At 36.0% G+C, this 25,904-nt stretch overlaps 1 protein-coding gene across 11 annotated transcripts in view; it reads left to right on the forward strand.

Moving 5' to 3' along the window:
- EMSY (EMSY transcriptional repressor, BRCA2 interacting) overlaps positions 1-25,904 on the forward strand; it is a 110,198-nt gene that overhangs the window by 8,057 nt on the left and 76,237 nt on the right. For 4 of the 11 annotated variants that reach the window (XM_026446986.2, XM_026446977.2, XM_026446980.2 and 1 more), the window contains exons 3-9: positions 93-192; positions 1,551-1,625; positions 2,987-3,028; positions 6,422-6,597; positions 8,176-8,328; positions 12,085-12,344; positions 20,850-21,126. In XM_026446986.2, the coding sequence (XP_026302771.1) occupies positions 93-192; positions 1,551-1,625; positions 2,987-3,028; positions 6,422-6,597; positions 8,176-8,328; positions 12,085-12,344; positions 20,850-21,126 (1,083 nt within the window). The remainder of the gene's footprint in view (positions 1-92; positions 193-1,550; positions 1,626-2,986; positions 3,029-6,421; positions 6,598-8,175; positions 8,329-12,084; positions 12,345-20,849; positions 21,127-25,904) is intronic. The other 7 variants (XM_026446982.2, XM_026446985.2, XM_026446979.2 and 4 more) reach the window with 5 other exon arrangements.

Genomic DNA, 25,904 nt, shown 5'->3' on the forward strand with positions numbered 1-25,904 from the left:
TTTTTAGTTTTTTTCCCTGAAGTTTCACTACACATAGCCACAGTATTAAAATATTAAAGGCCTATCTTGATAAAATAATTTTCTTCTTCTAGAATTGGAGGCATATGCTGGAGTTATCAGTGCACTTCGGGCACAGGGGGATCTCACCAAGGAAAAGAAAGATCTTCTTGGAGAACTATCAAAAGTTCTTAGGTAAATTATCATAAACGTTTGTGAGACGTGACTCTAGAAATTTCATTTTGAGGGATTTTATTACTTATCACTCTCAAATTAAGTAACTGTCAAATTAAGTTGAAGAACAGAGGTGTTCAAATTGTTGGTGGTAAGAGACTCCATCCCAGTTGTGTGCTCTGTTACAGAAAATTGTATAACTTACCATTTATTGTGTAATCCAGAATGAATATAATCCAGAATGAAGAGCATGCAAACTCTTCAGAAAGAGTTGAAGGCAGGTTTTCTTACTTTTGGCCCACCTGGGAAAGGGAGGTACTTTTGACATAGGTGAAAGAAAGAAGAGCAGTAACTGGATATGATGATCTAGAGTGGCATTTGCTGGAGGGAAGAGGTGATGTGAGGAAGATGCCTTAATTTACATAAATGGGTAGTGATTATGTGGTCATTGCCTTAAACATAGTGTTTTTAAAGTGAAAATATGGAAGAGGCTCTTCCTGTTACTTAACATTAATATAGGGATGTTATTAAACCAGATTCTCAGTTTTATTGTTTTCATAGTTAACAATTTGTATTTGTTTGTTGTTTATATTTCTCCTAAATTCTGTTTTCTAGCCTCTTAAATGTTTTGGTCCATGTTAGAGATTTAGCTTAAGTAGTATGGAATACAATTTGAAGAGTGGTATTCATTTTATTGAGTATTTATGAATGGAATGGGTGTAACCTTTTAAAAAGTTGTTTCCTATTATTAACTTTACATGTGTTTAATCAGGATTAATATAAGCACATTTTACCATTGGTAACATAATGTAATGTAGAAGATATGCAGCTAATGTATTGAGTAATAAAGGAATATTACCCTGGTGTTAAGTTGTATAGCATATAGCCACAGGAAACAGATTATCTTGCCACTCTCATTTGTCTATTATATTCATTGAACGTTAAATTACAGACTCTTAAGCTTTAGAAAAGACCTTAGAAAACTTTCTTGTAAGTGACAAAATCCTCTTCTCAGCAGTCACAATTAGGAAGCCATTCAGCGTCTGTTTGCATGTTTAGATAGCAGGAAGCTCTGCTAATCTTATCTATGGTCTGACATTTCTGAAATTTGAAAGTAACACCTTGATATCAGGCTGAATTTGTCTTCCTATGATCTGTAATTTGCAACTAATTATTTCTGCAGTTACACAGAATTAGTATGAATCCTTTTCTAAGATGTTAAAGCGTTTGAAGATACATATTACACTCCTGTCTGTATCTTTTCACAAAGCAATCTTGTCTCCCTTCTCCCCCCAGAAATGTTGACTTAAACATTAATGAAAGTATAGAAAAGAGCTGCCTGCTTGACAGAGTTCTATAATGGCTATTTTTCTTCATAGCATCTCAACAGAACGCCACCGTGCTGAAGTTCGGAGAGCAGTAAACGATGAACGGTTAACAACAATTGCACATAAGTAAGCCATTAGTCATATTATCCCTGATTTTTTTATGACATAGTATAACACAGTTTTGAAACAGTCTTCCTATTGTGTAGCAGATTCCTGAGTCTTTTAAGTAACAATATCTCTGTACTCAGGGATCCTGATCATAGCAGTAAAAGTGATATTAACTGTTTATTCAGTTGGTTATTTTTTTGCATTTGGTTAGGCAAGCTTTAAGTACTCAGGTCAAATCCTGTTACGATGTAATCTCTGTCCAACTAAAAATCACCATAATTTAGCGGATGATTCACTTACTTGAGACCAAGTTCAATAACAAAGTATTGTGTCCCTTAAAATTGAAAGCCCTTTAGAGGTTCTTTGTAATGGTATTTGATATGTTATTACCTTATAAACAGGCATTGTAACTTTTTTGATATCTGACTCATTATTTCATGTATTTTGAGATTCAGAAAAAAATATAAAATTTGTATTCTGTCTTTAAGAAATATGAATATAACATCTCTTAATTTATTTTTAAAAAGCCAAAAAAATAAAACGATTAAAGATTCTTACCAAACTGTTTTCTGATCATTATAACTATTTAAGAGGAGGGGTGGAGGGTGGTAGACGATTGAGGGTAAGGATCAAGCCGTAATTGAGTACGTATGGAGACAGTGCCTCCTAAAGAATACAAAGGAACAGAAATTAGCCTTTAAATGTTTATACAAGATGATAAAACATTTCATAAAATACGTTATAGTACAATTCATTTATTTTTTATTTTTATATTTTAATGTTAAATGAAACTAAAGGGAAAAATTCAGTGCATTTCCATAATGTGAGAGCTTAAACATTGTATTTAAACCAATTGGCAATATTTGAATTGACCCCCAAGAGCTTCATCTTGTGCTTCACTGTCCCTCATTTTACTTAACATAAAATGGGGTGCTACCTTTTCAACAGCATAGTTTGAAGGTTGAGCTGTTTATTCTGGAATTTTGAGATTCTTCAGTGGTAGGTATGCGCTGTAGAAGTTTGAGAATTTTCCATTAGAGACATTTAGTAATCTAGTTGCTAGGCTAACATGGTTGAAACACTCAAATGTTAATTAATGTGTTCCTTCTTTAATTTGCTCTAAGCTTTTGACTTGGGGTGTTCTAGAAGTAATGGTAACTGAGCCTAGATTCTAATTTGAGAACTGGTAATAGGAAATGTATGTGCTAGAGAATAAAGTAGTAAACCTTAGCTTGCATTCAGAGGCACTTAGAAACAAATTAGTATTGTAGAAGCATTGGAACGGTATTGTGGGGCAACTAGTTGTAAGTTGATGCATCAGTTTCATACTTAAAGGATAACATTTATTTAGTCTCCTTTTCCTTTTTTCCCCTTTAAAGAATGAATTTATCCTTATATTTGGGTGAAAGACCAAGTTACAGGTATGCAAATAGGTTATTATTATTTCAGGCTTTTTCTTGTATTTATTTCCAAATTGAAGCTCTCAATTATTCAGGGGCACATTATTCCATTTATGAATTAACCATGCCCCTTGCTTTCCTTCTCTTCCCCTCCTCCCCCTCCTAATACTGCCCACCCTTTAGCCATTTTGCTGCTTGGGAGTACTTCTAGTCAGAGGGTGGGAAGGGAGAGGAGGTGAAAATTTTAATTAGTCATTTTACTACTTGTTAGTTGTCCTGGAAAAGGTTTGGTGGAAGAATTTACAAATATTTGCCAAAATATTTTTGGATAATATTTGAGTTTCTTTAATCTGTTTGACCTCTCCCTTTCCCTCCTCTCTCCATTAGCATGGATAATTGAGAGTTGGCTTTTATTTGCCTGTGTTTCCTCTTTTTTCCTTCCTTTATGATTTCTTTAATACATAAATTTCATTTTTTTTGGAAAGAGTTTACTTCAGTGTATAATTTTGAGCTTCTTAGGTTTTTCTATATTCTTGTTTTAATATATTATTGTTTTAGTTGGATCAGATGTTTTATTTACTTGTTGAGCTCAAGGGGTCAGTGAGTGGGGATTGATGAGGAAGGAATAGATCTCTCGTTCTTTTCGTCTCCTCTGCCCTCTTCCCCTCAGAAGTAGCAACAGAGCCTAGTTCCAAATATTATCTATAGGAGGGCTTCATACTCCAAGCCTAGAAAAACAACTAAAGGAATGCATCTGAACTGACTGCATTCTCTTTCTCCTCCCCTCCCCTCCCCCCACTCAAAATAGGAGTTTAGGTCAGAAGGAATGTGGTTGAAAGGTGATGAGAAAGCTGAGAAGATTGAGCACAAAGGAGGGGAAAACAAAAGGAGTGGCATATCTGGGATCAAAGAAAAGCCTTTCTTGTGGCTTGAAATATAACACGTGTTTATTGTTTGGCACCAGGCCACTTATTAAGTAGTTTGATACTCTTAATTCAGTTTTTAATTACGTCAGAATGTTACAGTATTAACGCCTTGAATGTCAAGGAGCTTCGGATTTTTTAATTGGACCACTCTTGCCCATGTTGTCTCTAGATTGAGGAGAAAGTGGCTATCTGGAATTTCTGCTCTCTTAATCCTTTCCCCATCACTCAAACATTCACAGGATACTGCGTCAGTTTCTGTGTGAGGATGAAGATTTCTTACTGGTGCCTTGTACACCAAAGGATATGTGGGCCAAGGTAGTTTCATTAGTATAATCTTAGATTTCTCAGAAAAGGGACTGGAGCAAGGTTTCCCCTGTCATACTTAGTATAAATAGAGAGACATTCTTATACTCACACTAAGGTATCTCAGTGAAGCCCTCCAGGAAGATGTTTAGTCTATAAAATCTAGTTGAGGTAACTTGTGTAACTAATGCATATTTACACTTACATCTTCATTACTAAGCAAATAGGAATTTCTGATCTAATTCTAACATGATACTTAATTTTTCACTCAAAGTTTGAGCATGTTTGCATGAGTAGAAATTTGGAAGATTTATAGATCTTTCTAAAAGTTGCAGTGGTGTCTTTTGCACTGCAAGTTTTGTCTTTTCAGTAGCATATGTTCATGTGCTTCAAATTATTAATCTTCCATAATTTCTGCCACCACTTAAACAATACACCAGGTAAGTGTAGATGTCACTTAATTTGTGTGGTAAACTCTCACCAAGCAAGCTTATTAGTGATATTCTAATAAACTGATAGCAAAATAAAAGTAAACCAAGAATATGCTGAATAGCTTTTAGAATTTTTTCCTCTAACAATTAGCTTTGGTGTCTCTTTCTTGTTTGTACCATTCTTTGTTTCAAAACTAGCATCAACTTGGGGATTATATAATAACAAATTTGTAAGTGTTACTAAAGTTTTAGGAATTCCCCTTTCTTTTATCTTAGGTAGGACTGTGTTAAACCATAAGGGAATTTACGCATTTTCCACAGTAAGCCAACGGAATTCATCAGCTCTTAGAAATTCCTTTCTGAACTGAACTTAAATCCTTAAATTGTAAAAGTGATTTATTCCATTCAATGAAAGTTGGTAGTAATTCAACAGCAGTATCCAATTGGTATACATCAAAGGCAAAACCCATTTGAAAAATTTTATACTTTCTACTTATCTGTCAAATAATTTCAGTAGTAGATTATGCTGGTCGAAGGAGACATTTATTAGTTGTGTGACCTTAAGCAAGTTATTTGATGTCTCTGACTCAGTTTCCTAATCTGTAAAATGGAGGTAATAATACTACCAAATTCATAGGATTGAAGAGTTAATACATGTAATATGTTTAGAACAATCCTTGACATAAGTGCTTAATGATAACTATCATCATTACTACCATTATTATCATTATCATTATTCCACTGCCCACTAACAAGGGCTTTTATATTCTTATCTAAATCTGAGAATGCGTGGACATACAGAGTCTTAAACTCTAAGTTAGTTTGAAGAACCTATGGTTTCAAATGCAGAAATATTTCTGATTTAGTGAAGAGATTGATTATTTCTGAGTGAATTTTAAACTTCAGCACTAATCATTAGTCAGGGTCTTTCATGGAACCAATTTAAGAGAAATGATACAACTACCTTTTGCTATTCCAACTTCTGGTTGAATTCTTGGGATAAAATTTGTTCAAGGAATTTAGGGTAGATAAACTGAGAGTGGTGTTTGCTTAGAGAGAGAGTTCAATTGTCTTAATTCCTTCTTAGAGTGAAGAGTGGTATAAATACATAAAAATAATGGCCCGTTTCTTCTAGTGTACTTAGATCTAGTCTATTTTTAACAAGAAGGATAATAATACATTGTCAGTGACACATATGGTTATATATACAGTACTCTTCCATTCTTTTCTACTTAGGCTCCCTCGTTTACTGCCTCAGTTTCCCTTGTTTGAAAGCCTTAGAACCTCTGGCCATGCAGGCAGTTAGATACTTTTCAAAAGGTTCAGTGAATTCCATCCTTAATTAAGGAAAATCTGACTTTTAAAATTATAAGTGCTTATTACTTTCTTGTGTTAATTATAAAGTTAAGTTCTAAATATTAGTTGAAATACTAGTTTTCATTAGTGATAGCAGATTTAAGTTAATGAAACCAAAGCCAATATTTATTTAGAAGGCATAGGAAGATTTTTTGTAGTTTCAGTTATGTTCATGATAAGATTCAGATTATAGAATAAACTGTGTAAGAACCTAAGTGTGTGACATTCCTTGAATTATAATTATTCATAATTTTGATCTTGCTTGCTTAAAATAAAGCCTCTCCTATTCCTTCAGGGCACTTTTTATAATTTAAAAAGTTATATATGTTTGAGCATATATGTTTGATTTGTTTTTAGTGATTGAAAACCCTTGTAGCAGCGCTTTCTTTTTTGTTTAGTATGTCTGGACCTAATAGCTCTTCAGAATGGTCCATTGAAGGTCGTCGATTGGTACCACTGATGCCCCGGCTCGTTCCCCAAACCGCCTTTACTGTAACAGCTAATGCTGTTGCTAATGCAGCTATCCAGCACAACGCATCTCTTCCAGTGCCTGCGGAAACAGGAAGCAAGGAAGGTGAGTAGAAAAATATGCCTGTGTTAGAGAGTACTTTTCTTAGAATCTTCAATACAATTTCAAGAAAAGTTGTCTTATTTTTCATCTACTTATATTCAAGTGTTTAAAGGTTATGAAACATAGTAGGAAACTCTAATTCTGAAATTAGACTGCCAGATTTTTAGTCTTAGACAAAATTTAAGTCTCCCTTTTGTCGAAGGTGTGAATTATGTTAATCATCAAAATTGCAGAAACCTTGGAATGGATTTTTGATATCAATGTGTCTGTTAAAAATGAATAGAAGACCTTAATGGATGACATTAGAAAATAAATAAGGTACAGAAGTCATTTAGCTGCTAAAAAATGATTCTGAACTGATAGCTTTAGAAAATAAAGCTCTGTTTTCATTTTCTGGAATCAATGATATATGCTACTTCTTTGTTCTGGTTAATGAATGTGCTGAATCCATTCCCTGGCAGAAGGGCTTTCTTATCATTATTTATCTAGTAATTGACACATGCTTTAAAAATCCTCCAATTCTCTAGTGACCACCAAGAGTAATATTAAATTTGACAGAGCGTATTTGGATTGACTCAAGTAGTTTAGTTTGATGTTGCATGACAATGACCCTAAAAACAATGCATTTGTCAGGTTACTCTGGGGAATTGTCTTTGCTTGCCTAGCAGTGGCCATGGAACAGAGTAAGACACTCTTTTTTATGCGTGACAGGCTCTGTTTTAGGGTGAGAAAAGGTATATTTGGAGGAAGACAGTGTATAAATTTGGCCTCCATTGAGTTCCTTCATCTACCGACTCTCAGGTAGAGTGGAAAGAATATAGAGTTTCCACTAGTCAAATCCATGTTTGAATCTTAATTTGTCATTTCCTAGCTGTATGACCTCCAGCAAATTTGAGCTTCTGTGAGCCTTGGGTTCCTCATCTTTAAAATGAGAATGTGATATTGTGAGAATTAGTGAAGATGTATGGAAAGGATTTAGTGAGTGGTACTCAATAAATGATGCCTATAACCTATTCTTATTGTTGTTTAGCTGTATCCCTTCATTGAATGATAGGTTGAAATATGATGTTGTCATTATTTTAGTTGAGTTGTTGTGCTGCTTGGATGGCAATGACTAGTGAGTTGATTTATAGAAAAGAACGTTACCTTGATTCTTCCTTGGTGGCCACGTTGGAAATTGCTAAGGTTAGGGAAAAATTATCCACCCATGTCATCGGTGCTGCTATTAGTATTAAAAGGGAATACAAGTAAGTGCCTGTTGTCCAACTCCTGCCATGAGTGAAAATTATTTTCATTTTTCTTAGTATAATTTTAAACTTTATTTCTTTGTAACTGCGTTTTTCTCCATCAGCAATGCCACCTGTTGACAAGCTGTTAAATACTTGAGAAAAATCTATTTAAGTGATACTTTTCAGGAAAGGTTATTAATGCCTTTTAATCTGTGGACCTAATACCTAGTACTGGCCTCTGACTTCTGATCACATGAAAATGTTAAAATTGGCCTGCAATAAAAATATTTTTTTTGTATGCCTGGACAGTTTTGGTGAAAGTTAACAGCAAACTTTTTTATCGTTCCTTCAGTAGTGGTTTGCTATTCCTACACAAGTACCACGTCAACCCCAACCTCTACCCCTGTTCCAAGTGGCAGCATAGCAACGGTTAAGTCTCCAAGACCTGCCAGTCCTGCCTCCAATGTAGTTGTCTTGCCAAGTGGAAGTACTGTTTATGTCAAAAGTAAGTGATATTCTCAGTGTTATCAGGGCCGTCTTGGCTAAATGCTGCAGTCTAGGCTCTGATTAGACCTGCCTTCCTGGATTAAATCATTGGTCCACTAGCTGTTAGCAGGGTTAGTTTTTGAGGATTTTAAATAATTCCTTTCTTTACATATGACTAGGTATATATTGCTTTTTTAATCCGTTCTGGGGTTTGAGAAGTGACTTCATTTTTGTTCCCTGTGGGTAATCTGCCTTTGAACTGTGCTATCCTTAAGAATTCACTTTTTTGATTGTCATGAAATAGAAATGTTGTGAATAGAAACTGAAGGCATGTGCTTATGTGATTTATTCAATATTTCTCCTATAATTTTAATCTTTGTAGTATTTTCTTAGATTATTTTACGGAATGTATTATCCAACTATTAGATTCAGTGAAACATTTTAGAGAGCCTATCTTTATTTCTAATTGACTGTAATTTTTGAAGTTTCTTTCGTTTGTAGTTTTTAATTCCTTGATTCTACCCTATGAAGCAGTTTGGTGTTGTGCTCGTTTTTTTTTTTTTTCATTTTTTGGTTTTTAATTTTGGTTATGACAATGTTGCTTTATATATATATTTTTTAATTTGTAAAGAAAAGGGGCCGGGCACAGTGGCTCACGTCTGTAGTCCTAGCACTTTGGGAGGCCAAGGCGGGCAAATCATCTGAGGTCAGGAGTTCAAGACCAACCTGGCCAACCTGGTGAAACCCTATCTCTACTAAAAATAGAAAAAAATAAATAAATAAACATTAGCCAGCCATGTTGACACATGCCTGTAGTCCCAGCTACTCGGGAGGCTGAGACAGGAAAATTGCTTGAACCTGGGAGGCAGAGGTTGCAGTGAGCTGAGATTGCGCCACTGCACTCCAGCCTGGGCGACAGAGCAAGACTCTGTCTCAAAAAAAAAGAAAGAAAGAAAGAAAGAAAAGTGGTTGATTTGGCTCACTACTCTGCTGGTTGGAAGGTCCAAGTTTGGGTGAGGATCTTATGCTGCTTCAATTCATGGCAGAAAGTGGAAAGAGAGCAGGTGTATGCAGAGAGAGATCCCATGGTAGGAGAGGAAGTGAGAGACAGAAACTGAGGAAGCCAGAATCTTTTTAAATTTTTTATTTTTTGCTTTGTTTTTTCTATCAACTGGAGGTCATTAATATTTGATTTTCATTTTTCTCAATATGGTTATAAACTTGATTTCTTTGTAACTTAGAGGTAAAGTTTGCTGTTTTAGGCAGGAATTATTCTAGGTCTTTGTTGGCCCTGTTTAAATTAAGAGTTAAAAAATTGAAGAGGTAAGGGTTATATTTTATTACTAATTTCATGAGTCATGCTACATAATTGTTTATGTCTGCTCTGCAGAGATTTCCTATGTTAAGTTGCTATGTTTTATGTTTCTCACTTGATTTTTAAAAAGTCTAAAAAAACAGTTGAGGCTTTAGTTCATAAAGAAAAAATGCAGAATCTAGGACTATAATTAAATTTATATCTGATTTCTGTGGATTTAGCCAAGGTGGTCTTTTAAAATAACTGTAGAGACTTCTTTTTGATCATTTTTAAAGCACTAGGCTGGAGCCGGGCACAGTGGCTCACACCTGTAATCCCAGCACTTTGGGAGGCTGAGGTGGGTGGATCACTTGAGGTCAGGCAATCGAGACCAACCTGACCAACATGGTGAAACTCTGTCTCTACTAAAAATACAGAAACTAGTCGGGTGTGGTGGCAGGCACCTGTAATCCCAGCTATTCGGGAGGCTGAGGCAGGAGAATCGCTTGAACCTGGGAGGCAGAGGTTGCAGTGAGCTGAGATCGTGCCATATACTCTAGGCTGCGCAACAGAACGAGCCTCCATCTTAAAAAAATAATAATAAAAGAAAAGAAAAGAAAATACTAGGCCAGGCATGGTGGCTCATGCCTGTAATCCCAGCACTTTGGGAGGCCAGGGCGAGAGGATCACCTGAGGTTAAGAGTTTGAGACCAGTCTTGCAACCATTGTGAAACCTCGTCTCTACTAAAAATATAAAAGAATTAGCCAGGTGTGGTGGCAGGTGCCTGTAATCCCAGCTACTTGGGAGGCTGAGGCTGGAGAATCACTTGAATCTAGGAGACGGAGGTTGTGGTGAGCTGAGATCACATCATTGCACTTCAGGCTTGGCAACAGTGTGAGACTCCATCTCTTAAATAAGTAAATAAGTAAAATACTGAAAGTGCATCTCAAACATGAAGAAACTATTTCACATAATATGTAGTTTTAAGTAACCTGGAAGATGATTGCTTTATGCTCAGAAGTCATACCAACAACGTTAGTTTGGGATATAATCATTTATTTGCCTAACTTTGTATGTGCAAGGCACTATACTGGGGAAACAAACAAATAAGACTTAGTCATTACCCTCTGGGAGCCCCTTACTAATAGGAGATGTGTAGACAATCACATTGCCATCTGGTAAGTGGTACAGCTTAGGGGAGAGGTGGATTAGCTTTGCTTAGAGGAATAAGGGAAAGCTTCACTAAGGAGATGGCTTGTAGGATGATGATTGCAGAATGATGAAGAGGTCATTGATGGTAGGTGGTATTCCCCAAGGAACAATAGTATATGGATACTCAGAGATGGATAGAATGTGGTTAAGGTGGCTTTGGGGAATGGTGAGCAGTTCAGAATCCCAAGATTATAGGGGTACATGGGGTTGGATGTAATAGGTATTGTGTTCTTGGAAAGATATGGAGTCTTGAATGATATGCTAATGATTTTGTGCCTCATCTTGTAGGGAGATAAAAACTACTAAAGGGGCTGGGCGCGGTGGCTCAAGCCTGTAATCCCAGCACTTTGGGAGGCCGAGACGGGCGGATCACGAGGTCAGGAGATCGAGACCATCCTGGCTAACACGGTGAAACCCCGTCTCTACTAAAAAAAAACAAAAACAAAAACAAAAAACTAGCTGGGCGAGGTGGCGAGTGCCTGTAATCCCAGCTACTCGGGAGGCTGAGGCAGGAGAATGGCGTAAACCCGGGAGGCGGAGCTTGCAGTGAGCTGAGATCCGGCCACTGCACTCCAGCCTGGGCGACAGAGCGAGACTCCGTCTCAAAAAAAAAAAACAAAAAACTACTAAAGGATTTTAGGCAGTGCATAGGAATGATTAGATACGAAATTTTGTAACTAGTAGTAGGATTGAGGGTAGATAGAAGTGGACAGACTGGAAGCATGGACATCTTTTAGGTGATTGTTGCCAAGATACAGGCAGGAGATAAGAAGGCCTGATGTGGCCATAGGTTTAAAGAAAGGAGGGAAGGCCAGATATGGTGGCTCACGCCTGTAATCTCAGCACTTTGGGAGGCCGAGGAGGGTGGATCACCTGAAGTCAGGAGTTCAAGACCAGCCTGGGCCAACATGGTGAAACCCTGTCTCTACTGAAAATATAAAAATTAGCTGACCATGGTGGCGGGTGCATGTAATCCCAGCTACTTGGAAGGCTGAGACAGGAGATTCACTTGTACATGGGAAGCAGAGGTTGCAGTGAGCTGAGATCACGCCACTGCACTCTAGCCTGGGCGACAGAGTGAGACTTTGTCTTAAAGGAAAGGAGGGAAGGCATTCAGAGACCACTTTTCTGAGGGAGGATTGATAGAACTTATTGGCTAACGGCTTAAGACAGAGAGAGGTCAAGGACGATATAAAGATTTTAAAAATAAAGTGTAAAATGCAAGATTAGTTTGGTATACATATAGCAGTATTGTCGTTGTCCTTCAGGTGTAAGCTGTTCAGATGAAGATGAAAAACCCAGAAAACGAAGGCGAACAAACTCTTCCAGCTCCTCTCCTGTTGTTCTAAAGGAAGTTCCAAAGGCCGTTGTTCCAGTCTCAAAGACGATCACTGTGCCTGTGAGTGGTAGTCCCAAGATGAGCAACATCATGCAGAGTATTGCCAACTCCTTACCACCCCACATGTCTCCTGTGAAAATAACCTTCACTAAACCGTCAACACAGACAACAAACACAACAACACAGAAGGTATGTAGTGGAGGGAGTCTCTGCCTGCCAATTGTTTCTTTCAGACAGTATGATTCAGATTTAATAAACATGCACTGAGTGCTTACTATGTGCTTGGCATTATGCTGGGGATGTTCACATCTTTTACTTTGTTTAATTCTCCAGATAAGGCTTTGGGATAGGTATTATTATTTCACTTTTGCAGATGAGGCTTTGCGATGTTAAATGACTTGCCTAATATGACACAGCTAGCCGATCTCTTCTAAGAATTGTGCTCTATTTTATCATTGTAATCCTATTTGGAAAAAAATTTAAATAGAAAAACAATTTTAACCTTTATTTGTATGACCTTCCCTGTAGGAACTCAGATTTTAAGTTGCCAAAGTAGTAAAGTTGTCAGGTGTTTCATAGAAGAACAGAAGGATATAATTAAGTGAATAACTTTTGTTATCTTCTTTTTAAATTCTTTGTATGCTATTATTAATTCATTCTTAAACTCTTATCTAAATATGTTGAAGTCATTAGTATTTTGTCAGTTTCATGTTATTAGACCCCTCTGTCTTCCCACACTGATCTGGATGGACCATAATGGCTCTCTAGGCTTGTTGCACACCTATATTTCTGGGATCTCTCCTTAACCATCGTTCTGATCTTCTTTATTAGTTTCTTTGCTCATTTTGCTAGAGCATATCCTCCAGTAACTACCTGGTGTATGGGTGGATGGAAAGTAAATTTTGGGGGACCTTGCATGGTAGACTGCAAATTTCTTTATTCTACCTTCCCACTTTTTTTATGGTTTAACTAGGAAAAGTATTCTAGGTTGTAGGTCATTTTCCCTGTCAATTTTTGAAGGTGTTGTTGCTCTGTTGGCTTCCAGCTTCCATTATTGATTTTGGGAAGTCCAGTGCCATTCTAATTTCAGATCCTGTTTTTCTCTTTACAAACTTTTAATAACTTTCAGAATTCTGAAATTTCAAGGTAATGTTCCTTGGTGTGGGTCTTTATTTCATCCATTAGGTTGTATACTCAGTGGGCCCTTTTATTCTGAATATTTATGTCCTTCAATTCTGCTACATTTCTTGAGTTATTTATTTGGTTTGTCTCTGTTTTCTCTTTTTGGATCACCTGTTACTTGCCTATTGAACTGACTGGATTGATCCATTTATCTTTCTCATTGCCATTTTCCATTTGTTTGCATTGTTTTCCTACTCTCATACAATGGTTAAAAGCCTATATTTTGGAATTGGACTTCCTGGATTCAGATCCCAGCTTTTGCCACTTACTAGCTTTGTGACTGTGGGAAAACCAACTCTCTACCTGAGTTTTCTCGTCTATAAAACAGAGAAAACAATGTATTTATTTTATAGGACTTTTGGGTGTAAATACATGAAATAATATATGAAAAATTGTTAGAGCCTTGCACGTAGTAAATGCTCAGTATTTTTATTTTCTTTATCATTTAATTTTATTTTTCACTACATTTATATAATTTTTCATTTTTGCTCTCATACTTTAAATTTCTAGTAACTCTTTTTCTCTGAAAGTTCCTTTAAAAAAAAAAGCATCCTGCTCTTTTATAGAAGCATTGTATTTTCTTACCTAATGAGATTCATGACAATTTTGTAAATGTTTTCTTCTTTCATGTTCTCTCTGTAAGTTCCTTTTATCTATTTGTTTTGATCTCTTTTATTTAGTTTTCTTAAGTGTCTGGCTGTCTGCTTACAAATGAAAATAGGCACTAAAAAGGTGACAGAAAGCTCTGTGTGTATGGGTGGGACATGCTGACTGGTGACTTTCATCATAAATTGACCCAACTGGACTATTTTGTTCAGGAACATCCACTACCCCTTTACCTCCACCATTTGTCACTGTCTTTAGGGCTTTTGTTTGGACTGGTAGATTGCTCAGAAATATCCCAGTTTCCTACCTTGAGTAATATAAGCCTGGGTGGCAGTGTTTTGTTTGGGGGTTAAATGGAGGGAAAGGGCTGGGTGGGCTCACCATTCATGATATATATACTTCACTTAACTCCTCTGTTTTTAGCGTAGTACCTGGCCTCTCAGATGTGCCTGATGTCATTAGATTTCTTTGTCAGTCTCCCTCATGACACTAAATTCTTAGCCTTCCTTAGGACGGGAGAGAATAACTAGGGATCTAAATGGTTCTTAAATAGATTTTCAACTAATTTTCCTCTCTTTAGTTGCACGTTTATCCCCACTTCAGAAGTATCTGGTGTTCTCAATTCCTGAGTCTTTCTGGGGCTCACAAATGCAGGTTGCCTTATTTTTTGTTATTGTTTACTGCGTTAGGTTTTTACTTTCTTGGATATGCTTAATCCATTCCTATTTGTCTGTTTTTCAGTTTCCAAACTATATAGCTGTTGTCTCCTTTTTGTTTTGACCTTACAGGTTTATGTGCCTTTTCACTTTTTAAAAAACAATCCCTTCTTGCTATTTTAGAGGGATTTTGGGGAAGGAGTTTAGGTAAATTGTGTGGTCTTTCAACCCTTGAATCTTTATTCCTGTGATAACTTCCCCTTAAAGAACCTCCTCGAGTTTCCTGCAAAGATGTCATTATATAATATATTAAAAATTATCATTATTTTCTTAGTAACTAGAAATGATAATGAGCTGATCTGTGGGATGTAATTCTATTTTCAGTCTGAAGATGAGGGATTATGGTATGGTATTAGAATCAAACAAAAACGTTTAGAGTCAGGAGTCCTGGGTTGGAACCCTAGCTCTTCTAGTATGACCTAAATAAATTAGTCTTTCTAAATCTGTTCACTCATTTATGAGATGAGAATGATGTCATCTTAGGACGTTATTGCAAGGATTAAATGAGATTGGATATTTAAAGAGCAATATAAGGTATGTATTCAACAATTGTTGGTTCCTTCCCTTGCAGGTATTTTATGTAATATAGAGTTTTGTTTATTTACACTGTTGATTAATAGCTGTTCCAAATAAATGAATTCATCACTTCATTGAAGCATATCCCTTCATATATAGAAATTAACTATTTTTGATGACTTCTTAAGTTTTATACTGAAGATAATTTTTACATTTTTATTTGATGACTCCAAGACAATCTTTCTGAATGTCACTTTTTATATGCTATTATAGTTATTGCTTTCTAAGCTGGCCCTGTATTAGGTGGCATCATTTTGCTCTACCCTGAATTTTTAAGTCTACTTACTTAAATGTTTTTACTGCCTTTGTTGCTGGATCTTATTTTCTCAGTAATTCTTCTCTCTTCCCTGCTTCTTGTCTACCCTTTTAATTTGGTATTTGAGAAATAGTAAAGCAAAGCAATAGCTAAAAGACTACCTACCTCCCATCCATATCCTTCTATTCCCGTGCTCTGTTTTATTGTTATTCATTATACTTATAACTAGTTGATACTATATTGCAAAGTTTTTATCTTCTATTTCTCCCAGGGACTATAAGCTGCTAAGGGTAGAGACTTTGTCTTATTCTTCAATGTATTTCCTAGTATTTAGAATAGTACCTGGCACGTAGTAAGTGCTAATTAATGTTTGTTGAATGAGTAAATTAATTAATGAACAAATAGATGTATCTGGTTCCAATACTGGCTTAGCTACCGCCCTTGAGCCTGTTTCTTTATAAAATAAAGATGATCATAGGCCAGGTGTGGTGGCTTACACCTGTAATCCCAGCACTTTGGGAGGCCGAGGCAGGCGGATCACCTGAGGGTGGGAGTTCGAGACCAGCCTGATCAACATGGAGAAACTCCGTTCCTACTAAAAATAGAAAATTAGCTGGGCATGGGGGCGCATGCCTGTAATTCCAGCTACTCGGGAGGCTGAGGCAGGAGAATTGCTTGAACCCGGGAGACAGAGGTTGCAGTAAGCCGAGATCATGTCATCGCACTCCAGCCTGGGAAACAGGAGTGAAACTCCATCTCAAAAAAAGAAAATAAAAAAAGAAAATACTTAACATAGTACATACAGTGAGTGCGCAGTAAATGTCACCTAATACTATTAACTTTTCAGTCTTCTTTGGTAGACTAAGCTAAAAATACGTGTAGTAGATGAGGGCTCAGTGAAGTTTGTGAACTTTTTTTAAATTCATTGACTTTACCATATATTTATTTTTATTTTTTTTCTTCTGAATTTTCAATTGAGAATGGATAGTTGAGGTTTTTAAGACTTGTGATATTTATAAGAGGGCATATTTATCTCCCAAGTTATATATGAGCCATACCATGAGAGTTCAGGTTCAGAACCTTAGATTTGTCTTACTGTGGTTAAAAAAACAAATGTTTAAAACAAATTAAATTAAAAATAAGACTCATTCATTCCACAAGTATTTATTGAGCACCTACTATGTTCCAGATGTAAAACTGTACTCTTACTTCATGTGTACTCAATGCCATTACTTTTATCATTTTATGAACAAGCCAATATGGGTAGGACTAATAAATGTTCTTGGAGTTTTATGTTTTCCTCTTGCTTGGGTAATTGGATTTTTCTGAAATCTATCCAAGGCTGTCGCCATTATTGCATTCACCTTGGATTTGTCACAAATCCTGTATAAGGCAACTTAGGAATTATTGTAGGTGAAGTGATTTTTATATTAAGTATAATTATTTATGAATTTGTGGACTTTATTCAAATTCAAATAGGTAATATATTTTCAGGGTAGACACATTTCCACCTGTGTTAATGTGGTGCCTTCATTTTAAATATAACATTGATGCAGCACTTATATATCAAAGCAGCAGAATTTAGCTTTATGCCTTCATGTGCTTGATTGATATTTTTCATTTTGTCCTTAGGGTGCAAGTCCCAGCACTCTTAAGGAGTTTTTGTGAGTGCTAGAAGGTCAGTAATTTGAATTATGGCCTGAATAAACACTGTTTGGTTCACTTGGTTTTAAACCCCTATACTTCCCCCTATTGTAATGAGTAACTTTAAAGTGCAAGTAGGTTTCCTCCAAGGTGGATCTCTAATGAGGGATAACTTCTTTTCAGATCAGAAATCATGTTGCAGACTGAAATCTCAAAATAGATTTTATCATTTGTATCTGTAACCTAAACTATGCTCTTAAAGACTCTAGATTCATTTTGCTGAAGTTTTGTCTTAATGTTAAAGCCTACATGTATACTCTAATTCTGAAATTGCAAATATTTGGTACAAGTGTGAATGCTTCCCTTGCCCTTGCCCATGACAGACATTGCTAATTAACTGTGGCATACTTTCCTGCTAAGCGTTGGTGAATTCTTGTCTGTGCCTCAGAGTCCTTATAAGCATTGTGCTCCAGGAGGCTACTACAATTAGTTCAGAACTGGCAAAAGTGAACCCTAATTTGCCATTGCTACTCTAATGGTTTGGCTGTGGCAGCAGCTGTGAATTCTTTGGATTCTCAGCGGTATCAGAATTTGGAGAAAAAATAAGAAAAGTTTTAAGTGAAACAAAGTATATTGAAATACATTTTCAGATTGATTTGATGTATAATGCCTTTACTGATATCCTTTTCACATTTATTAAGTAGTAGTAATAAGCTACTAAGTACCATTTGTTGACTGCCAAATATTGACCACCTGCTATGTGCCTAGCACTATGTCAGATGCTTAACATCATTATATCTTTTAGTCCTTGTAATGACTTTGCAAGGTAGGTATTATTATCCCCATTTTATAGATGAAAATCAGAGTGCAGAGATTCCAACATGTCCAGGGGCCTGCCATTTTTAAGTGGCAGAGGCAGGATCTAAGTTCAGGTTCATTTGACTCCTAAACTTGTGGTCTTTTTACCATATTGGTCTATTTCTCAGTTGGTATCATGGTTGATTGTTGTTTTCTAATAATGCTATATAGGTGTTTGCTAATCAAGTCTATCTGTAAATATGCTGGTCGACTCTATACAGGTGTTTGCTGATCTTACGTATCTTTCTTGATGCCTCAAATAATTAACTAACAAACTCCTTAAAGTAATGGACAAGTACTTATATCTTGTAATTCTCTATAACACTGGATAAGTACTTATATTTTGTAATTCTCTGTAACACCCAAAGTGTATAATAATAATGTTATGGTCAGAGCTTCTTTGAGATGTAGGTCCTGAGTACAGACATATTTAGTAAATTTTGACTGACTAACTTCCGGCCTTCTTTAGAAGTGATATAAAAATGCAAAAGAATTTTCCCTTAAATTCTTTAGATTTTTCAAAACAGTTTTTCTTTTCTAGGTAGGTACAAATAATGTCATTTAAAGAGGAAGTAGATAATCTGCTCTGTTTTGGGTTTTACTCTACCACCCCAGAATAAAAATGTGATACTACAGACTTCTAAATAATTTTTATGTTCTCATTTGTAAAATGGGGATAATAATAGTACATGTGTCATAGAATTGTTGGGAAATTTAAATAAGCCGATGCATATTAGCCCTAGGGGCTATTCTTGATTCTGTTCTCTTCCTTAACCCTGCCATTTCCATTCATCAACAAATCCTATTCTCTCTACTTTTCAAAATAATCTGACTCTGATCTCTTCTCTTTATTTCTACTACTAACAGTCCAGTGCAAGCAGCCTCTATCATTTTTTGCTTGGTCTGATGCAATAGTTTAACTGGTCTCACTGTTTCCCCTCTTGCCTCTTATCATGTAGCAGCTAGAGTGATCTTTTAAAACATACGTCAAATTTTGTTTGTCTTCCTACTTAAAATCTTCTGTGGCTTTCTATTATACTTAGTATAAAAATCTAAATTCTGCATTTAATGTAGCCTCTGCTTGCTTTTCCAATTCCTCTTTGCCCTATGTGCTTTTTGCTACACTGCCTTCCTTTCTGTTTTTAAATTTATCAAGCTACTTCTGACATTAGGTCCTTTCCTTCATACTATTCTCTCTGTCTGGAATGATTTGTCGCTAAATCATCTATAGTTTTCCAGTTATACTGGCAAAACCTTGACATCTCTTTCGTGCCTCTCTTTTTCTCCATTCTTCATTTCAACATACAAGCAAATCCTCTTGGCTTTACCTTTGCAGTGTATTCAGAATCTGTTCACTTTTTACCTCCTTCCGCCACAGATACTTTGGTCACCATCATCCCTGCCTGGTTTGTTACAGGAGCTTCTTAATTTGTCTCCCTGTTTCTACCTTCATTGCCCTACTGTACTTTTTACCTAACAGGTAATGATTTTTTAAAAAATGGACTTTATTTTTTAAAACAGTTGTAGATTTACAGAAAAATTGAGAAGATAGTACGGAGAGTTCTCATATACTCCGCACCTAGTTTTCTTGTTCTCTTTGTTTCGTTTTGTTTTTTACCCACTTCCTGAGAAGTCCCCTTTATTCTGAACATTTTACATTGGTGTGATACATTGTTATAGCTAACGAACAGTATTAATACATTGATGTTAAAATTAAGTCCATGGTTTATTCATATTTCCTTGTTTTTTACCTATTGTCTTTTTCTGTTCCAGGATACCATATTATATTTAGTTGTCATTTCTCCTTAGGCTCCTCTTGATTCCTCTTTACTGTGAAAGTTTCTCAGACTTTCCTTTTTATTGATGACCTTGACAGTTTTGAGGAGTACTAGTCAAGTATCTTGTAGATACCCCAACTATTAGAATTTGTCTAATGTTCTTCTCATGATTAGACTATGATTATGGGCTTTTGGACAGAAGACCTCAGAGAGAAAGTACCTTTTTCATCACATCACATAAAGGGTATAATACTGTCAACATGCTCTTAAATGGTTTAGTCCTCCATTACTTCTCTGCAGTTGTCTACTACTACTTTGTACCCTATACATTTGTATCCTGTTCACTAGATCTTTGAAGTTTCTTGAACATACCAAGCTTGCTTCTGCTTTTGGGCCTTTGTATTTGCTGCTCCCTGTGCCGATGGATGGTCTTCTGGGTAGCACCATGGTTCATATCCCTACTTCCTTCTGGTTTCTGCTCATTTGTCACCTTACTGAGAGGTCTTTATTGAATACATTATTTAAAAAAATCATACAGTGCTCCCATCATTCTTTATTCTCCTACCATACTTTTTTGTCTCTTCCATTTGTCTCTACGTGACATATACTTAGTTTTCTGTTTATTTCTCTCCCACTACTAAAATGTAAGCTTCTTGAAAGTATGAACTTTGTTTCTTTTGTTCATTCTTCTATTCTCCAGCGTCTAGGACCATGCCTGGCACATAGTAGGCGCTCAATAAATATTTTTAAACGAATGAATGTTTAAATTACTTTCTAGAAAGAGTGTGCCAGTTTAGACTCCCTAAGTAGTATGCTGAATTGTCTACTTTGCTATATCTTATACAGCATTGATGTTATCTTTTAAAATATTTGATTTGTTAAATTGTTGCTTTTAAGTACATTTTGATGATTACTAGTAAAGGAAATTTTTAATATATTTTTAGTTGTATATTCTTCTCTGTTGAATTGCCTCTTCGTTTTTCATAAGCTGTTTTTGAATTGTGTGTAGCTAACTGTGAGTGTAGATACATTCGTAGTATAGTAGGTACATAAAAATAACTTATTTTTTATTCCTTAGGTTATTATAGTCACCACATCACCAAGCTCAACCTTCGTGCCCAACATTCTCTCCAAATCCCATAACTATGCAGCAGTCACTAAGCTTGTACCAACGTCAGTCATTGCTTCTACAACCCAGAAGCCTGCAGTTGTTATAACTGCTTCACAGTCTTCTCTGGTCAGTAATAGCAGCAGTGGCAGCAGCAGTTCTACACCATCACCTATTCCTAATACAGTTGCAGTAACAGCTGTGGTGTCCTCTACACCATCTGTGGTCATGTCAACAGTAGCACAAGGTGAGTGCTGTTTCACAATTCTGTCACAGTTGCTATATGGAATTTTGAAGAAAACTTGGTGGATGTGTTTTTCTGCTTTGGATATGAAGGTCCCTATTCTTAGACCCAAGATCACCATCCCATGTACCCCAGTTTGAGTATGTCAAGATGATAGGTGATTCCATTTTCTTATATTAATATGCTTGCCCCAAGTTGTTTTGCATAGTACCTAATGACCTGGGCTGCTAACATTTAGAAAATGTAGGTTAAATCTTGTCATAATAAATTTCAAAGGGCTGTACATATATTTAATATAATGAAATTTTTAAATGAGAAATTTGAAATTATATTACCATAGGTTCTTCAGAGGTTCATAAGAAGTAGGAGGAAGAAGACAGTTTCAGGGATATGCCATTTGCCTTTTCTTCAGTTTCCTACATTTTTCTTTTCGTTTTCTTACATTTTTCTTTTTTTTTTGTTGAGACAGCATCTTGCTCTGTCACCCAGGCTAAAGTGCAGTGGAGCAATCTTGACTCACTGCAACCTCCACCTGCCGGGCCTAAGTGATCCTCCCACCTCAGCCTTCTGAGTAGCTGGGACCACAGGCACACACCACCATACCCCACTATTTTTTTTGTATTTTTGATAGAGATGGAATCTCGCTGTGTTGCCCAGGCTGGTCTGGAACTCCTGAGTTCAGGCAATCCACCCACCTCAGCCTCCCAAAGTGCTGGTTTTACAGGCACCAGCCACTGCGCTCCGCTAGTCTCCTAAATTTTTCTGTATGGATAGATGATGGAAATATTAACTGAAGAGCAACTGAGACCTGAACTCAAGGGCAATTGCTGCTTAATAGCAGAGGAGACGGGGCGCAGTGGCTCATGCCTGTAATCCCAGCACTTTGGGAAGCGGAGGTAGGCGAATCACTTGAGGTCAGGAGTTCGAGTGAACTCCAGACCAACATGGTGAAACCCTGTCTCTACTAAAAAAATACAAAAATTAGCCGGGCATGGTAGTGCACACCTGTAATCCCAGCTACTCGGGAGGCTGAGGCAGGAGAATCATTTGAACCCGGGAGGCAGAGATTGTAGTGAGCTGAGATTGCTCCACTGTGCTCCAGCCCTGATGACAGAGTGAGACCCTGTCTCAAAAAAAAAAAAAAAGGCAAAGGAAAGGAAATGTGGAAATCTCAGTTCCATTTTAGCTTAGTTTCCTAATACCTTTGTGTTCCTCCCATATGAAAGACAAATAGCATATCGTCAGAAACTTCCTTTTTTCAGTGTTGGTAGGTCTTAAGAGAGTGATCAGAGGGAAGCATATATTATATAGAATTCATACCCATATTTATAGTCTGTTAAAGGGAGCTTAGAAGCAATATAGAAGGGTACTTGGTATTAGTTTTCATTGAGTTTTATGTGAATAATACATAACTCAAGACAGACTGGGGCTTGAAAATATTCTAGTTTATGAACTAGGCGTGAATGCAAGCACTTGAGTAGGAAAACAGTGTCTTGATTGCTTTAATGATGTGTTGTGTGTTTTATGTAACTGTAAGCAAGGAAGAGATTACATAGATATGATGCAGTCACTGTTTCTTCACTCTGCAGCTGTTACATAGTAGGATATGGGAGCATCTGTCATTTTCTGGTTCTGATACCCATTTAATGTCTCAATCAATGACAAGAAGTAGCAGTCTTCAAATTTCCTTTTGTGTTACCTTAAGTAATTAAAAAAAAATTCCAACATTTCTATTTATACAGCAGTGAATGAGAGTATAGTCCTGTTAAATACAGAAATATTTATTTTTTGAGATAGAGTCTCCCTCTGTCGCCCAGGCTAGAGTGTAGTGGCGTGATCTTGGCTCATTCCAACCTCCACCTCCCGGGTTCAAGCAATTTTCCTGCCTCAGCCACCCCAGTAGCTGGGACTACAGGTGTATGCTACCAAGCCTGGCTAAGTTTTATATTTCTACTAGAGGTGGTGTTTTGCCATGTTGCCCAGGCTGGTCTTGAACTCCTGGCCTCTAGAGATCCCCCCACTTCAGCCTACCAAAGTACTGGGATTACAGGTATGCACCCTCATGCCTGGCCTAAATATAAAAATAATGTTTATACAGAAAATTTGTTTAAAATGTTGGTTACAAACATGTTCCGAATTCACCATTTTATCATTTGAAGGTTGAGAGAAGGAAAGGCCACCTGACTCCTCACCTGACTGATGCGTGTATCAACCCTAATAGGAATTATCATCTATTGATAGTTGTTTTTCTCTGCCAATACTCATTAAACAGTTTGCTGGTTTTACTGTATTAGAAAGATTATTGTTTTTCCAAGATAGATGTTACTATTTGAGATAAGAGATATTTCTCTTGGTTACTAATAAAATATCTTCAAACAAAATGAATATTCCAGGCTTCTATTTTTCATTCTTAATTTTCTCCAGGTAGCCGCTGAATCTCTTAGGAACTTATGACTTTCTTCATTTTCTCCTTTGCTTCTTAGCATTCTACATCTGTTTGAGTCTTAAGTAATTATAGGGGAGCTGGAAGTGACATCTCAGAGATTTCTCTTAAAGTCACTGGAAGTTAATAGAGAATGAAGGATGTAAAAGTAAACTCTGAATATAGATACTCAAGTAAACGATGTGATTATTTTGTTTCTGTTTGACATATTTAATTTAGGTGTTATTAGTACTAAGAAATCAAGGAGTTTTTTTTTTTTTTTTAAAGGTAATATTGGTGGAAGTGGTAACACATAGACTGCATTTATGATTCTGCCTGCAGGGCTTCTGTAGCAGCTCCTGTGTGGTACATCAGGCCAGAGGGCATTCAGTGTCTGCTTCTACTATGGACTACAGACATATTGTTTTAGAGCTGATGTATCTCTGGTTATGCTTGTAGGGGTAGCTGGTGGTAGAGGGGAAAGGGTCTTAGCAGTAACTTCGTAAATGACTCCATTTTTGTAAGTGTAGTGATGGTCCACACTACATTAATTGATGTAGTTATGTCTCTTTTAACTTAGTGGTCTTCTCTCTCTTTTGTCCTTGCAACTTACTTGTTGAAGAAATAACTAATTTTTCCTGCGAGTTTCCCATAGTCTGAATTTTAATGATTTCATTTGTGTAGTGTAGTTTAACAAGGTCTCCTGTTCAATGTATTTCCATAAAACTGGTAGCCAAATCTAGGAGCTTGATTAGATTCAAGTATGATTGATTTTGGAAACGGGAAGAATGAACATTTTATAAGTGGTGGTGTATGCTTCTTGTGGCATCATTTTAAGAGACACATAATGTCTGTTTTTTCCCTTTAGTGATGTTAACATTGACTAGAGGATACAAGTGTTACCAAATGGTTTTAATAGCTATTAATAATCTTTGCCTAGATCTATTATTTTATTGGTTATTGCAAAATGCATTTTATCTTTATTTTCATTTATTAGCTAGAATTCTTAAAGAAGAACTTTCCTTTATTATTATTGCTTACCCTAAGGTACAATTCATATGGGAAAAGCAGGATACATGCCTGATTATTTCTCTTTGTTTGTATGTTTTCAGATGAATTGGTTCATCGGCCAATAAGATTTTAACTCCCCACATTATTAAGATTTTTGGTGTCTATCAATACATTGCAGATCTTCTTTCTGGTGCTCACATTGTTCCATCCTTTGCAGTGGGAGCCTCTTTAAGTTGGTTTCTAAATTCTTTTGACACAACTCCATTAGTCTTTAATAGTGTCCTTGTTTCATGGTATGTTGAGATGTTCCAGGTTCATCTTGTACATTTTCTCCCCTAGACTTGAAATTAGACATTTTTTCAGGGAGTCCTGGTTTCTTAGTGAAAAATGATGTTTAGATACCACAATCTGGGCATTGTGGGGGTGTTCATTACTACTGCATTAGTCATTGTTTCTGCATTTTATTGGTGGACAGAGCTAGAGTTCTTTTTTGTTTGAGAGGAAATATATCATCAGTTCATGCTGATAGTACTAATTCCAATTTATAATTATGGGTTTTAACTTTTTCTATTTGTATGTTTGTATCTTTTTTCTTCTGATGATACAGGAAGAATCTTTAGGAACTAGAAAAATCCTGATTTCTAATGATTAATAAAATTATACCTTTAATGTATAATACATAATAGTTTCAGAATAATAGAACCAATATGATTATTGAACATAAATTTTTATTGTAGTTATTTCATTTTTAAGGGTATTGTAAGGATATACAGTCAAATTACTGTATTTAAAAAAGTCACTTGAAATAATTCTTTTCTCTGTAGTCAAGCATTATAGTTTAATTTGTTTCTGGTTTTTTTTTTTTTTTAGATTGTCATTTTGAAAATTTTCGCTAAATTTTATTTATAATTATATAACATATTTATGTAGTTCCAAAATCAAATCCACAAAATCAGGTATGTTCTGAGAAGTCTGTTTATCTGTGACTTCTTCTTCCAACAGTTATTCTGTCCCCATAATGGGTAATCTTTTTAATTTTTATTTCTCCTTTCATTTTTTAACATATAAGCAAATGTGTATTTATTATATTTTACCTTTTTCTTAGATAAATGTAATATATTACACAAACTATTGTACACTTTAATATTTGGAAGGAGTAATTTTTAATTTGGTGGTTATAAGTCTGGTGCTGGTAATATAGAAAGAGGTAATAGCTGAAATGTGGTTTGTGTGTATAGAAGGAAATAATTTATATCTTAGATGACTGCTTCTTCACAATTGATTCATCTTCATTTTTCCTCCAGATTTTGTACTTAACAGAGTAGAAGCTGTAATTAGCTTTTATTGT

This window comes from Piliocolobus tephrosceles, chromosome 13, assembly GCF_002776525.5.
Source record: "Piliocolobus tephrosceles isolate RC106 chromosome 13, ASM277652v3, whole genome shotgun sequence".
NCBI lineage: Eukaryota > Metazoa > Chordata > Mammalia > Primates > Cercopithecidae > Piliocolobus > Piliocolobus tephrosceles.